General features: G+C 48.8%; 1 protein-coding gene across 1 annotated transcript in view; it reads right to left on the bottom strand.

Moving 5' to 3' along the window:
• Positions 1–13,295, bottom strand: part of WNT9A (Wnt family member 9A) — a 56,561-nt gene that overhangs the window by 16,953 nt on the left and 26,313 nt on the right. The window contains exon 2 of the mRNA XM_030010382.2: positions 1,988–2,247. Coding sequence (XP_029866242.1) covers positions 1,988–2,247 — 260 coding nt within the window. The remainder of the gene's footprint in view (positions 1–1,987; positions 2,248–13,295) is intronic.

Genomic DNA, 13,295 nt, shown 5'->3' with positions numbered 1-13,295 from the left:
TCTCGCCCACAGGCAGCTCAGGCGGCTTCCAAGCAAGTCCATGTGACATTTGGCTCTGGCCAGATTTAAAGCCATCTCCGCCATGCACTATTTGATTGCACCAAGATATTTTGTAACAAGATAATGAGCTTTAAATCAATGCAGGCATTCTAACCCCCAGTGCATCGACAGCCTGCCGTCCGCAGCTATCCAGTTTCAACCATTTCCAAAATTGTTCACGAGTATCCAAAGAGGATAACAAGTCCCTTAAACAATCCCCCGTTATTTTAAGAAACAGGCTGCATCAGCCCAAGTTGCAAACCAGCAGCCAGGCTGTTCTGGTGACCAAGTGTAAAAATGGAGGGAGAAACTTTTCTTAAGTGAAACGTGGGGGTTTTGTTTTTTTCTTCTCTCCTTAAAAAGCTGCAATGGTCCTGGAGGAGAGGAAGCAAGCCCACACCGACGTATTTGAATAGCTGTGTCTTAGTGGGTGATACATGTGCCCCTTTGCCCCGGGGTATCGCTTGCTGCAATGCTGAACCAGGAACCAGCAGCTCCTGGAGAGGAGGAGAAAGATTTACAGGGCAGCGTGTTATGCCACCGGAACAACATCTGAAGGATTTACAGCATCGGTGGAGGGCAGAGATGTTGCAGGGGCATAAAACATGGAAGAATGAGACAGCAGGCAGAGCCTTGCAACCCTCAGAGCTCTCATTTATTACACAGGGTCCTGACGAGGGGTGGCGGGGGGAGGTTCTCCATGGTGTTTTAAGGCAGCTCAACTTCAGGCTGCTTTGAAATACCCCTTGCGAGGGCTGCCCACCGGGGCAGGCACATCTGAAAGAACAAGCTGTGGCCTCCAGGTGTCAGCATGAGAAAGTGCTTGGCTTTCCCAAGGCACCACTAACCCAGGGACTCCTCTGGCATGCGGGGATATTTTTAAATGTCTTGCAGCTCTGGCTGGACCTCTTGGGTTTCATAAGGACTTTCCTTGTTTCCAGCGCAGTCAGTGACAGTGCACTAGTTAAGCCCCAGCGCTTCTGAATTACTCCTTCTCACTAATTAGCAAGGGAGGGCGCTTTGCAAACCTCCGCTCTTATCTTTGAGCATGTCAGACCCTGGGTTTCTAGGTCCAGCTCGATCACTGAGCGTGGGACTTTCTGGAAGTCACTAAAGCCCTCGAGACCCATGCAAACTATCTGTAAAATGGTCCTGCTGCACCGCTAGCTGCAATCCAGAAATAAGAACTGGATTTTACTGGGAGGGTGCACACAACTGGACTATGAGGTAGCACAAAAGGAGGAGATAAAAGTAGGACCTGCTCCTCCAGTATGCTCGCTCTCAGCTTCTGGTCAAGCTGGGAAGGGGTGTGGGAATTACCCACCGCTCACATCCAGGGAGCTTTTCAGGACACACGAGCATTTGTGCATTTTGCCCTGCACTACGATAGGGCTCCCCTTGCCCCCACTAACAGGGCAGCACAGAACAGTCCATTTTGCCTTATTTCCCTTAAAAAGGCATTTCCTCAACTTCTTCCCTGAAAGGTTGACATTATGAATAGGAAAAAAAATAAAATAAAAAAAAGAGAGGGGACAGGTTTGGGAACTTCAAGACCTTTCCCTCCAGCAACAGCTCAACTTCCAGCAGAAGCGAGGAGCGATCGCAGCTACTTGGCTGCAGACACATGCACAAACACCTCCAGCCTCCAAGGGGAGAAGCCATGGCCAGCAACGGCAAGCAGACAGGGGTTGCTTCACTAGTACAAGCGCATAAATTACCACCACATAGCACATCCTTTGCCTGCCGTGCACTTTCACGCGGACGAGCTGAGCCTGGCTCGGTATTTACCTTCTACCAAGCTCTTTTTGGACTTCTGGGGAGGCGGTGACCCACCACTGGCAAAGGATGCACCAGGATGACCGCTCCGCAAAATGCCAGGGACAGCTGATGGGTGCAGGGGATGCCAGCACCCCCCAAATGAGAACCCCCCCCCCCCCCCCCCGCTCACCTCTCTTTAGCAAGCTGGCCCGGTAGCGACCCTCGAGGGTGCAGTTCCAGCGCTCAAAGCGAAACTGGTACTGGCACTCCAGCGCGCTCATGCTGATGGCCTCCATCAGGGTCTCGGCCACGCCGGGGTCCCGCCGGCACATCCTACGCTGCTTCTTCTCCAGCTTCAGGCGGTCACAGACTTTGTAGTGGGCTTTGACGGCAGCTTCCTCCATTTCTGAGGTCAGAGGGAGGATGGTCAGGGGTTCGTTCCCCGTCAGCCTGCAGAGGAACAGGAGGGCACAGCAGTGAGGAGAGAGAAATACAGCCCGTGGTAGAACGGGGGGCTGTGGTGGGATCGGGCTCTCTTGGGCTGAGCACCCTACGTGGGCTTGCTGATGTCGGGGCAAGGAGAGATTTTTACAGCGAGGCACCCTGCAGTGGGCGTGCAAGGTGGGAGCAAGAGAAGGGTAAGAAGCAATATTTGGATTTACGTTCTCTACCAGCTCTCTCAGGGCTTGTTCGGACATAAGACCTTGGCAATCTCCACCGCAGCACGGTGTTGAAAACTAAAGTTGTAAAGAAATAATTGAAGGTACCTAACTGCATGAACTTGGGAAACGAGCAAAAATACAAAAGGCTACAGTCAGTCTCTTGCACATAAAAAAAAAAAAATCATTTTAGCACATCAAGCAAAGCCAGAACCAGCTTGGGAAGGGCTAGAGGATGATTCGTCCCACCAGAACCCTAACAGACACACTGAGAAAGCAAGTACAGCCACCCTGCCCTCAGCAGAACAGATCCCGACATAAAACCTAGCGAGCCACAGCCTGAGGCTTGAGAGCAGGACACACTTTCCAGGCAACACTGCCAAAAGCTTTTTACAAGGCAGAACGAGCTCAAAACCTAAAAAAAAAAAAAAGACCCGAAGACATTTGTGTCCCATCGCCTTCTCCGAGCACAAGGTCCTTGACTCGTACAATGCGCAACAAAAGAAGCCAGCGTACTGTTCCCGGTGTCAAGTGACGAGCTGCTGGAAAAGGACCAGGCTGGCATCAGCCCCAGGGAGCAGAGAGGCTGCAGGAACATCTGCTGGGCTCATGAGCGGTTTGCTGGCCGGGCTGCCTGCACCCCACTCTCCTGGCTCTGCCCTTTTTCGGCCAGGTGCCAGTCCACGCAGTCAATGGGAATCACTATGCAGGGTTTCGAAGGACCTGAAGAGACGTTTCCCTAGCCAAAAAGGAAGAATCGCTTAAAGCCAGAATTGAAAACATGCTGGAGCATCGCAATCCTGCACAGGCGAGCACGGGGATGGGTCGCAGGCTCAGGCATCACCGTCGTGGCAGGACCACTGGGGGAAATGGGGTGATGGGCACAGGAGGGGAGCACACGCTCAGCCCCTTCCCTGAACACAGATGGATCCTGCAAACCCTTTAAAACCCCACCTGTCCTGCAGGAGCAGTAATTTGTCATTTCTTTTTTTTTTTTTTAATGGATTTCTCTGAGTGGGAAGCATCCTGCCAGGAGCACAGTCCCCGAGGACAAGCAGCTAGGATGCTTTAACTCCCAAACCTCCTTGCACAATGGGTACAAAATCCTGACCCAAGCCACAGCCAGCAACATCCAGTACAGATGCAATCATTACTGATGAATTGATAAGGTGATTTAACATCAGATGTCTAGAGGAGGGAGAAGAAAAAAGATGGCTGCATTTGGGGTTCAGATTTTTAGGAGAACAAAGAGATGGGCGGGGAAATGTTCTCCTTCATTTACCTTCAAAAGTATTAGCATTTTGCAAAAAAAAAAAAAAACCAACCTGCAATGGTAAAAATGAAGAGTCAGTGATTTGTGGGAAACATGGAAAACTAGTGCAACCCAGTGTAACTTTCCCCCAAAATAGTTTTTTTTCCCCAAATTCTGCTTCCCAAAAGTGATAAAAACATCCAAAAGGCCATATAGCAAGCTCCATCTGAAGCACTGGCAAATTTTAACCCTTACATTTTCACTCTGTCTCCCCAGGGAGACGAGACTTCACCCAGCCCTGGTGCCTCGCTAACCAAAGCTCCGACCAGGTTTGTTCATGAGAAAGGTGGCTTGGTCTGAGCTTCACAGCAGTAAAGACCTGTAACAAAATCTCCAGGACATTCATTCCTGGCCTTCCTCAATACTGGGCTCTGAAGGTTCATTCCTGCAAGCTTTCACAGTTGGTGCAAGAGATACCCTCAGCTGGCAAAGAAGAGAGAAGGAGGCATAAAAACATTTTCTACAGCTCCCCCTCCCCGATTTACCTTTCCAACTAAGCAGGTACTGTTCAGCTAAATGTTCTGGAAAACATAAGCTCCAAGTATCATATGGCAGATGGCTATCACAGTGAAGAGGGATACAGGAATTGATCCTACAGCTGAGATTTCGGCAGAGCGATTGGTGATTTTGAACCCCTTCCCCACCCTGCCCCTTAGGTGCTTGGCTTTGAGATACTTCAAAGTATAGTCTCCCACAGATCAGCCTTGCAAAACTTGCTGATAGCACAGCCCAATTCCTTGTATCTCCAATAAAACTCACTTAAATAGACAAAATAAAGAGCTAGGGATAGGGAGAAGGTAGAAAATAGGATGTGCGGTACTGCACAACACCAGAGGACAGGCCTCCAGCAGCCACTTAGAACTAGTGGATGGAAAGTCTTGGGAAACAATAGAAAACTGAAGCATTAAATGGACTAATTGTCAGCAACGTCCATTTTCATTGCTCTGTGCAAAAGGCTTCTGTAGGAGTTCACCAGCTCTGACATCTGGGACGCAGTGGCCACAGCGAGCTGAGAAAGCTGGGCCAGCGTGCAGACACCCACTTCACCCCTTCCTGAGAAAACCACCCAAAGAGAAGACACCAACACGATATCCTATAGAGAAGGCAGAATACCACCTTTTGCCACCTCCTGTCTCCTGACCCAGCTCTGCCCTGTCCTCACCCATTAGAGAAAAGGGGACATGAAAGTCCAAACTGGTAAAAAAACAAGCCATGCGACGCACATGCTGAACACAGACCCATCCATCACTGCCTGGCTTAGTGCTCAGACTAATTTCACTGGCTTTCAAGCTGGTCTGAATCAGAGCAAAGCAAGAGAATTAGGAAAGCATCTCCAGAAGAAGACAAGGACTCAATTTAGGGGAAAGGGGCTTTTCCTAGCCAACGAGCAATAGAGCTCTTCCAGGTGAAGACCTCCATGAGCAAAAGCAGCACACGCACGCACACGTTTTCCCTCCCCAGCACTGAACGTGTGCCCACTTCAGCAGGGGGGACCGATGCAGCAGCCCCAGCTCCGCACACACGTTCCAGCAGCCCTGGAAAGAAGGGTGAGGTAGCACTTTTCGGAGCGTGGCATCAATAATAACCAAGTGCAGGCAGAGCCAAGGAGAGCTGGTGCCCCCACCTGAAATGCTGCCCCGGAGCTGCCGCTGCATGGAACCTTTATAATCCTATAAAGCCCTTTTATGCAACCTAGGCTGAGTGAGGTCCCGTAAGGCAACGGTGTCAGAGTCGGATGCTTTCTCAGCTCCTCACAAAGACAGAGCTGTTCCTTCCAAGGAAATTTTTCACGGGAAGCGGGGGGTGGTTTTTATTTTATACACACCCGATCCACAACTGTTACAATTAAACTGCCAGCCAGCACTCTGTGCAATTGTATTATTTTGGATCGAGGGAACTGAGCTTGAGATGAAGGTGTGTTTGTCCACTAGGAACCTGGAGAGAGACCAAACAGCTCATTGCACACAACCCAGGAAGCTTTAACTCTCTGGAAGTTAACTCTGGCCTCCGAAAGCAATATGAACCTACAAAGTCAAGAGACTTTCTGCTTCAGACTTTGACCTACTCTTCCGTGCACCTTGCCTGACTTCTGCTCCGAGTGGCACGCTTGCACTGTCCAGACCTCAGGAAGGACCTGGTTGCTCAGTGCCGTACGCACCAAGCTGAGGAACCTCTGCAACGTCATTTGCACTATTCTCCTTCCAGTTCAGTCTGTCACTAGTTTGAAGCCAGGAAACCAGAAGGTTTATTATCACCAGATGTAAATAGCAAGACCTATCTGGTTTGCACGTAACATTACTGGTGGCATTTGGCTGCCTTGGTTGTGAACTTCATGTCAAACATTGCTAATTGCTTTGCTGAAGTTTACACTCCAATCAGCCAGGCTTGGGAGTGATCCCAAACACAGCCCCTGCCACTGCACAACTCGCACTGATAGCTGCATGGCCAAGTTTTATCTGTAGAACCATGGAATTACTGCCCTTCCAGAGAGGCAATTCATGATGGGTCCCTGCTTTCAGCTCATCTCAGAAGTCAAGTGTTTCTATTGCCTCGTCAGCTCACTCTTCCATCAGTGTCCCTGTATTTTCCCTTGTTTAACTGGGGATTTTCCTGATGACAATTTGAGGGGGACAAGACAGAAGGCAGGCGCCTGCACAGACCTGTGAGTGCACTCTCGTTTTTGACATGCTCAAGAGTTTCCTTTGCAAGTGCCGCCAGAGACACGAGCCAAGGTGAGCTGCTTTCCTGCAAGGAAACGCCTCTGCTATACCCGCCTGGAATGACAGGCCTGCTGAAATATTGCATTCCTATCCCGGCACTTCCTTCTGTCGGGAGATTTATCTTTGGTACATCTGTACAATGGCCGAATTGATTCTATTTTCACTTTTTACATGAATGTTTTTCCTGCAGTATTGCTACTCTTCCAACCCTTTTTCTTCTTTTTCTACCACTTCTCTACTTTCTTTTAATAATTAAAAAAAGTTTCTGAAAAGTTGACAACTTAAACACTAGCCTTCTCTGCAATACCTAAATTAATGACTCCACAACTCAAGGAGTCAGACTGACTTATGCTGGGCACCAGGCCTATATTATTATTTTTTGCATCCAACAACTTTCAGTTGCCCTCTCTCTCTCCCACCATCAGACTCCCACACTGTGAAGAAGCTTTCCTAAATTAATTTACCATGGTCCCCCCATCCCACAAAGGCTAGCTGCTGTTTGAAGTATAACAAGCCAAAAGTCCAAGAAAACTGTGAATTCCATGGTGAGTGATAAAGACTTGGTATTTGGAGCAAGAGTTGGCCATTGAAGAATCAACTATCTCATTCTGCACTGTGTTGTTTGGATTTAAGTGTTCACAGGTCCAAGTGTCACCATTGTGCTCACACTAACTCAACATCCTTTGGAGGAAACCATCTGAAGAGCACTCGCCAACCTCAGTTCTACTCTTCCCACAGCTGTCAGAAGTATTGGTGTATCCCCAAATCATCTGGTGTCAGAGAAGGCTTTCTATTCTTTGCTACTAAATAATTAGTTCTCTATTTCTTTTCTACCCCTCAAAGTCAGAACTAAGTATTTTTGCTCCAAGACACATTGCTCACCCCAGCATTCAGGGCATTCATGTCTATCGCTGCCTTGCTTAGACCACAAAATCTAAAGCCACACATGCTAGTTTCAAAATTCTCTGCCATTCTCTGAGCTACAAAGCCAGGGGTTTCCTACTTTGGCTTATGCATACACACAAAAAACCCCATATCTCCTTAAGTCCTTACAAAAAAATAACACAAGGTATTCTCCAAACCTCAGCAAGGATTTCTTGGCTTCCACAATATCCTGCCATCTCAGCAAGTGTTAAGTCCCTCCATGAAGATTGCTCTGTTAGAGTTACTCCTAGCTCAAATCTTCCTCGGTGTAATTTTTCCACCGATCTCCTCTGGCATGGTGCTGTGACATTGTGGGGGTCAAAGGAAGTGACTGGAGGAAAAGTGTTTCTCCCAGCCTGGGAAAGTGTAGACCATCCAGGGCTTTACCGGACAGAGCTAAACAGCCTACACTCCACCTAGAAATCAAAACCAGTTTTGCTAAAACTTCATCTATCCTGGCACTTTGCAAAGCTTCCTCCCCTTATCACCCACAGATCACTACCCTCTATGCACATGCCAGTTCTTTTCCTTCAAGGTCATTCCCAATCAACTCTCTGCTTGGTGCTCACCTCTTTTTTTTTTTTTTTTTTTTCCTCTCCATGTCATTCTCCATAAACAATGGTAGCTTGCTGCTGAAGACCATTAAACAAAGCAAAAAAACCATCTGGAAACTCAAGTAATTGTGATGAGAATAGCTGTATTTGTTAAGTCCCAACTGCTATTTTGATCCTTAACTTCCTCTCAGTAGCATAGCACACACCCCCAAAGCTTTTCTTTAGGTGGCAACCCCTCAAATGTGGGCTTCTTCGTTAGTCAACAGTGCCCAAATCTCAGCTGCAGCTTCTACTTGCAAAGAAACAAGTAGCAGTCCCCACCACAGAGACTACTACAACATTACACACTTCTACCAACACATGGTAGGAGCAATAGGGCCTTGCAACCTCACTGTACGCAGGTGGAAGGCAGCCATACCCTACACTCATTCTCCAACAGAAAACATGTTTCACAGAGGGAAATGCCTTCCAGTCCTTGGATTTGCTTCTGAGTGGTGGGAGTTAGGATAGAGAGGAGAAGAGCTACAGCATGGGGGAATTTCCAACCCAGTAGGTCCCACTTACCAGGGAAGGAAGCATCAGTCCCCATCAGATTGCTGATGCAGTATGCTCAAACAGATTTTCTTTTTCTTTTTTTTAGGAGACAAAGGTGCAGATTCTTGTAGGCTTCAGTCATTCAAACTTGTCTTCAATCACTCCTCTACCTGGGTAGATCTATATAGTGGTTTCCTTTGGGCTTCTTCTCTGAGCATCTTGGGCAAGGGACTGGAAGAATGGGCATGTAAGAAACCTAGTACACATACCTGGCAGGCTCTTGGGTTCTATAAAGAGTTATTTCCAGCATCCAGCAAAAAGAGAAACAGCAGCTTCTTCTGGAAGAAAGAATTTGCTGGTGCAAATCTCCAGCTCTTCCCTTTCCAACACCGCTTTCCTGAATGCTTCTAGGACTCAGAGCAGCCACTCTGATCCCAAATCATTAAGCTCTTTTCAGGCCCAGGTGTTACCACAGAGATAATTTCTGCTCGAGTTTCCCATTTTAGCCTTAGCTGATGTTCACAGAGAAGTCAGAGGACTTCTCCCAGGCTGCTGAACACCAGCAGTCCAAGCAAGTGAAATCTCCCCAGGCCAGCTGTCCTGCATTGAGAAGGGAGCTGGACCCCAACACCCTTACAAAAGAGTTGTCACATCAGTTCAGAAGGGATTTTTCTGTGAATGGGGCAAGACACAGACAGTTGCCTCCCAGATACAGGATGGTTGCCGCACGGATAAATAAGCTTCCATGCGATTTCCTGACAAAACATGCCTCAACTTCTCCTGTACAAATTACCAAATAAGAGTTTGGCACATAGTATATGAGGACAAAATTTAGCAACCAAATGAAAAATACTTTGGTGAATGAGCAGGGTGAATGAGTCAGTTCAGATGTGGAGGGCTGGAGATGTTCTCCTTATGGTGCATTCCTGCGTAGGACCTATGGGACCAAGGTGCCGTGAGGAACAGCTATTTTTGCACTGTGGCAATCAGAAGCACCACAAGCAAATACTTCAAGCTGCTGCAGCATTTCCCACTCATGCAAGGCAGAAGACCCGCACAGGTTATGAATTACAGCTACTAGCACTCTACTGAAGTAAGGAAGCATTGCCTTCCCTTCTGCCTCCCTTCCCCCAGGGGAGGAGGGCACAAGCAATCACAGAGAAACCCCACAGCAGGGGAAGGAATCAAACTTGGGTCTTTCAGCCCTTGGTGGTGTGCCCGAACCACAAGGCTGAACTACCTCTCCTCCTTTCTCCCCCTCTCCTTACAACAAACCTTATTCAGGAAGTTTCCAGTCCACCAGAGCAAAAGACATTTTTATTTTAGGTAAATATCTAAAATTCACCAGCATGGGAACGATACAAGGACAGGGCAAATATCAGGACCTGCTCTACAGGCATTTGCAATACTCCCTTGCAATTCCCATGGCTTGAGCTGAACAGTTCCCAGCACCAAAACACCTTTAGAAAACACTGCTGGGTTTTTGAGGAGGGGGTGTTCAGTTTTTACAACTCCATGACTATTAGCCGCCCTTGGCTGGGAGGTCCCAGGCAGCTTGACCCCAAGAGCAACCTAATTCCAGTGGAACAACCCATTTTGTCAGTAAGCGAGCCGAGGTGGAGAAAGGAGGCGGGGAAGGGGGAGAAGAGGAGAAGGTTGTTTCCTCTCCCCTTCATCCTCTCAAGAATGAAACAGCAATCAGCAAGATTTACAAAGGATTTTCAAACCAACTTAAAACCGGCCGGTGAGCCGCGGTGCCAGTGGAATGCACGGGCCAGGCAGCAATAGGGGATTTCACTCCTGATTTAAGACGGCATTAGCTTTGCCCTTGGCAGCCTGCGCCAGGAATCACCCCCCCACCAGCAACCCCCTCCCCAGCTGGACAACTCCTGGACCCCCACCCTGCAAACCACTGCTGCTCCTCATCCCGGCCGCTGCTTTTTTTTTTTTTTTTTTTTTTTTTTTTTTTAGTTTAACATCATTTCTTTTGGCACGACTCCCACTAGACCGTAGGCAATGTGTAGCTGTAAGTTTTGGGGCAGGAAAGCAGTTAAGTGGGGAGCAATGCGATGGAAGATGAAGAAATAAGCTCAGAGAAAAAAATAAAAGGTTTGTTTTAACCCATTTAGCTCCACGCAGTATGGAGGAAGGAGAGAGAGGGCTTTTCAGAATATTTTCCATGATAGGATGAATTGGTCAGAGGTGCACACATGCACAATATATGTGCCCTATAGTAACACCTCCTTGCAGCAGGAAGACAAAACTTCCATAAGGTAGGGGGTTTTGTTTGATTGTTGGTGGGGTTTTTTTGGTGGTTGGTGTTTTGATTTGTTTGGGGGGTTTTGGGTTTTTCTTTTTTTTGGGGGGATGTTGGGTTTTTTCCACACTGCTGAAAATCCTGCCATCCCAGGATCTCAGATCCCTGCTGCAGTAAAAAACAGCTCAGCTCCATCCCTGACATGGGGTTAAAGTAGATCATTTTAATCTAGAATTGGGCCTAACAGCTCTCCATGACATAGAAAACAAGCGACATTTTTAGATCACACTTGTAGAAAATACACATAACCATCCCTCCCCCTGCCTTGCTTTTGAATAGTTTTTGGTGGGATTGAGGACCAGAAGACCACAGACATAATGGATCACACAAAAGGAACACCGCAAAAGAATTTATCCCAGATTTTAGACAGCAGACCAAAGGAAATGGGCCAAGTGTTCAATGACATGATTTTCTTGCAACAAAGAGTTGAGCCATATGCAAACTCTGTAACATCTGCTCCTACCATGAAGCCCGAATTCCTAAAAGCCAGAAAGTCATCTGTGCAATAAACCTGCAGCAACAGTTTTGTTTTTCTGTTCCAAGCAAAAAAAAAAAAAAAAAATCCAAGTTCACGGCCTTTCTCGGTAACTTCCCTTGTCTGGGGAGAGTTGCACATAGCAAAGGATATCAGGCATTTGAAATCTAAACAAAGAGGACCAAAAAACCCATAGATATTTGTTGTGCTTTTTGCACTGCTGCTACTTTATATTTATTCCAGCAGGTTTACAAAGAAGGCATCGGAAAGCATCACTCATGGGGTAAGGGCAGTCCTTCGCAAGGGCAGTTCCAGTTCCCAAAACACCTCCCCATCCATCCTTCTGGCTCTTTACAGCTCAGGCTACTGACATGAAGCCTAACCAAGTCCTGCAGATCTGCCCAAGGCTGGGAGCTCTACAGGGAGCACTTTGCTCAGGGCAATGCAGGGATCAGACCTTTTGACTCAGGCTAGGCACAGCATTAAAAAAATAATAATAATAAACGCTAGACACTCCGAGAATGGAGCCTTTTTTCCAAACAGCGCATCATTAAACTGCAAGGCTCATTGCCACCGGATGTTGTGAAGCCCAAAACTATGAATAGATTCCAAAAGGGATTAGACAAATTCAGGAAAGGGAGGTTCACCCAGGTGGGTGATGAAACATGAAGGCTTGAACGTAGCCTCTGGCTCAGGAAGCCTCTAAACCACTGGCTGCCAGGAGCGAGCAGGGCACGCCAGGAGACACATCACTCGTCCCACTTCTCCTTGGCTTCCCCCAGACGTCCATGCCTGGCTGAAGAAACCTTCGGTTCAACGCCGTACGGCACTCGTTATGTTCTCAGCGCCGCAGACGGGCACCCGTGAGACGCGCTGCAGCACCTCCCCTTCGGCCGCGGCGCTTAGCCCGCCCGCGCTCTCCAACCCTCCGGATGAGAGCAAGACCCAACCCAACGGCGCCCGGCGCGCGCCAACGCATCGCAGCGCCGGGTTGACGGGTTCCTACATCCAGGGCACCCCGCTCTTTCCCCCCCCACCACCCCCCAACCCCGAGAAGCTGTCGCTGCCGCCCTTACTTTCGGCAACCCCCACCTCCGCGGTGCCGGCAGCGATCCTGCCGCGTCCTCAGCGAGCTTCCCACCCACGGCAGCCCTCAGCACGCCGGGACGCGGGCATGCCTCGCACGGCTCCAGCGACAGCGCGGCCAGCCATGTGTTCGTGTCAGTCTCTGCCGCCCGCCCCTGCCAGGGAACGCGTCTGACTTCGTAATGAATCGCCCGTTTGTCTCCCTAACACCTCGGCCAGCCCTTTGTGTTAAATTCGGGAGATAAAGGCTTAACAGCTCCGCCAGCACGCATCGTAGAGGGGGACTTGGCCTGTTCCTTTCCCCCTCCCCGTCCCGTCTGTCGGATAAATCGTGCTGTCCCTCCCGAACACTGCCCGGTCTGTTCTCGGCAGATGCTGCAGTTACAGAGCTGCCCTTGCCCAGACCACAGAGATTGGCAGGCAGGGAAGAAACTCCTTGTAGCCAGCACAGCAGCTTCCCTGGCTGCCTGGAGATATCCCTATGCACACACTCAAGTAGCACAGCGGCTACAGAGAAAAGAAAGGTTACTCTCCAGACGACACAAATCTCGGAAGCTGGGGGTTTGAAATTGAACCTTTGAGGGAAAGCACAGAGCTCCTCGAGTTCATTGGGACAGAAAAACAACCGGAGAATGAGCTTCCTCCTCCTTCCCCAGCCCCAGCTTTTATATTCAGGACCTGGAGGTCCCAGCTGGAAGCAGAGACTGGCTCCTAATCAACTTCTGGACAAATGACAACTTCTAGAAACAAGCATGTAGATTCAGGCAGAAGGGGGTTTTCACCTCCCCCTCCCCTCAAAACATTTTACCCAGCCCCTATTATATATCGCACGGAGGTCAGCTCGTGGAGTATTTAGATGGTTGGGCGGTTTGACACCTCATCTGATCTATTTTGGGAGCAGTTTACGGCTCTGCAAT

This window comes from Aquila chrysaetos, chromosome 3, assembly GCF_900496995.4.
Source record: "Aquila chrysaetos chrysaetos chromosome 3, bAquChr1.4, whole genome shotgun sequence".
In the NCBI taxonomy this organism is placed as follows: domain Eukaryota; kingdom Metazoa; phylum Chordata; class Aves; order Accipitriformes; family Accipitridae; genus Aquila; species Aquila chrysaetos.
Note: the sequence above shows the minus strand (reverse complement) of the source record. Positions and strands in the feature narration are given on the sequence as shown.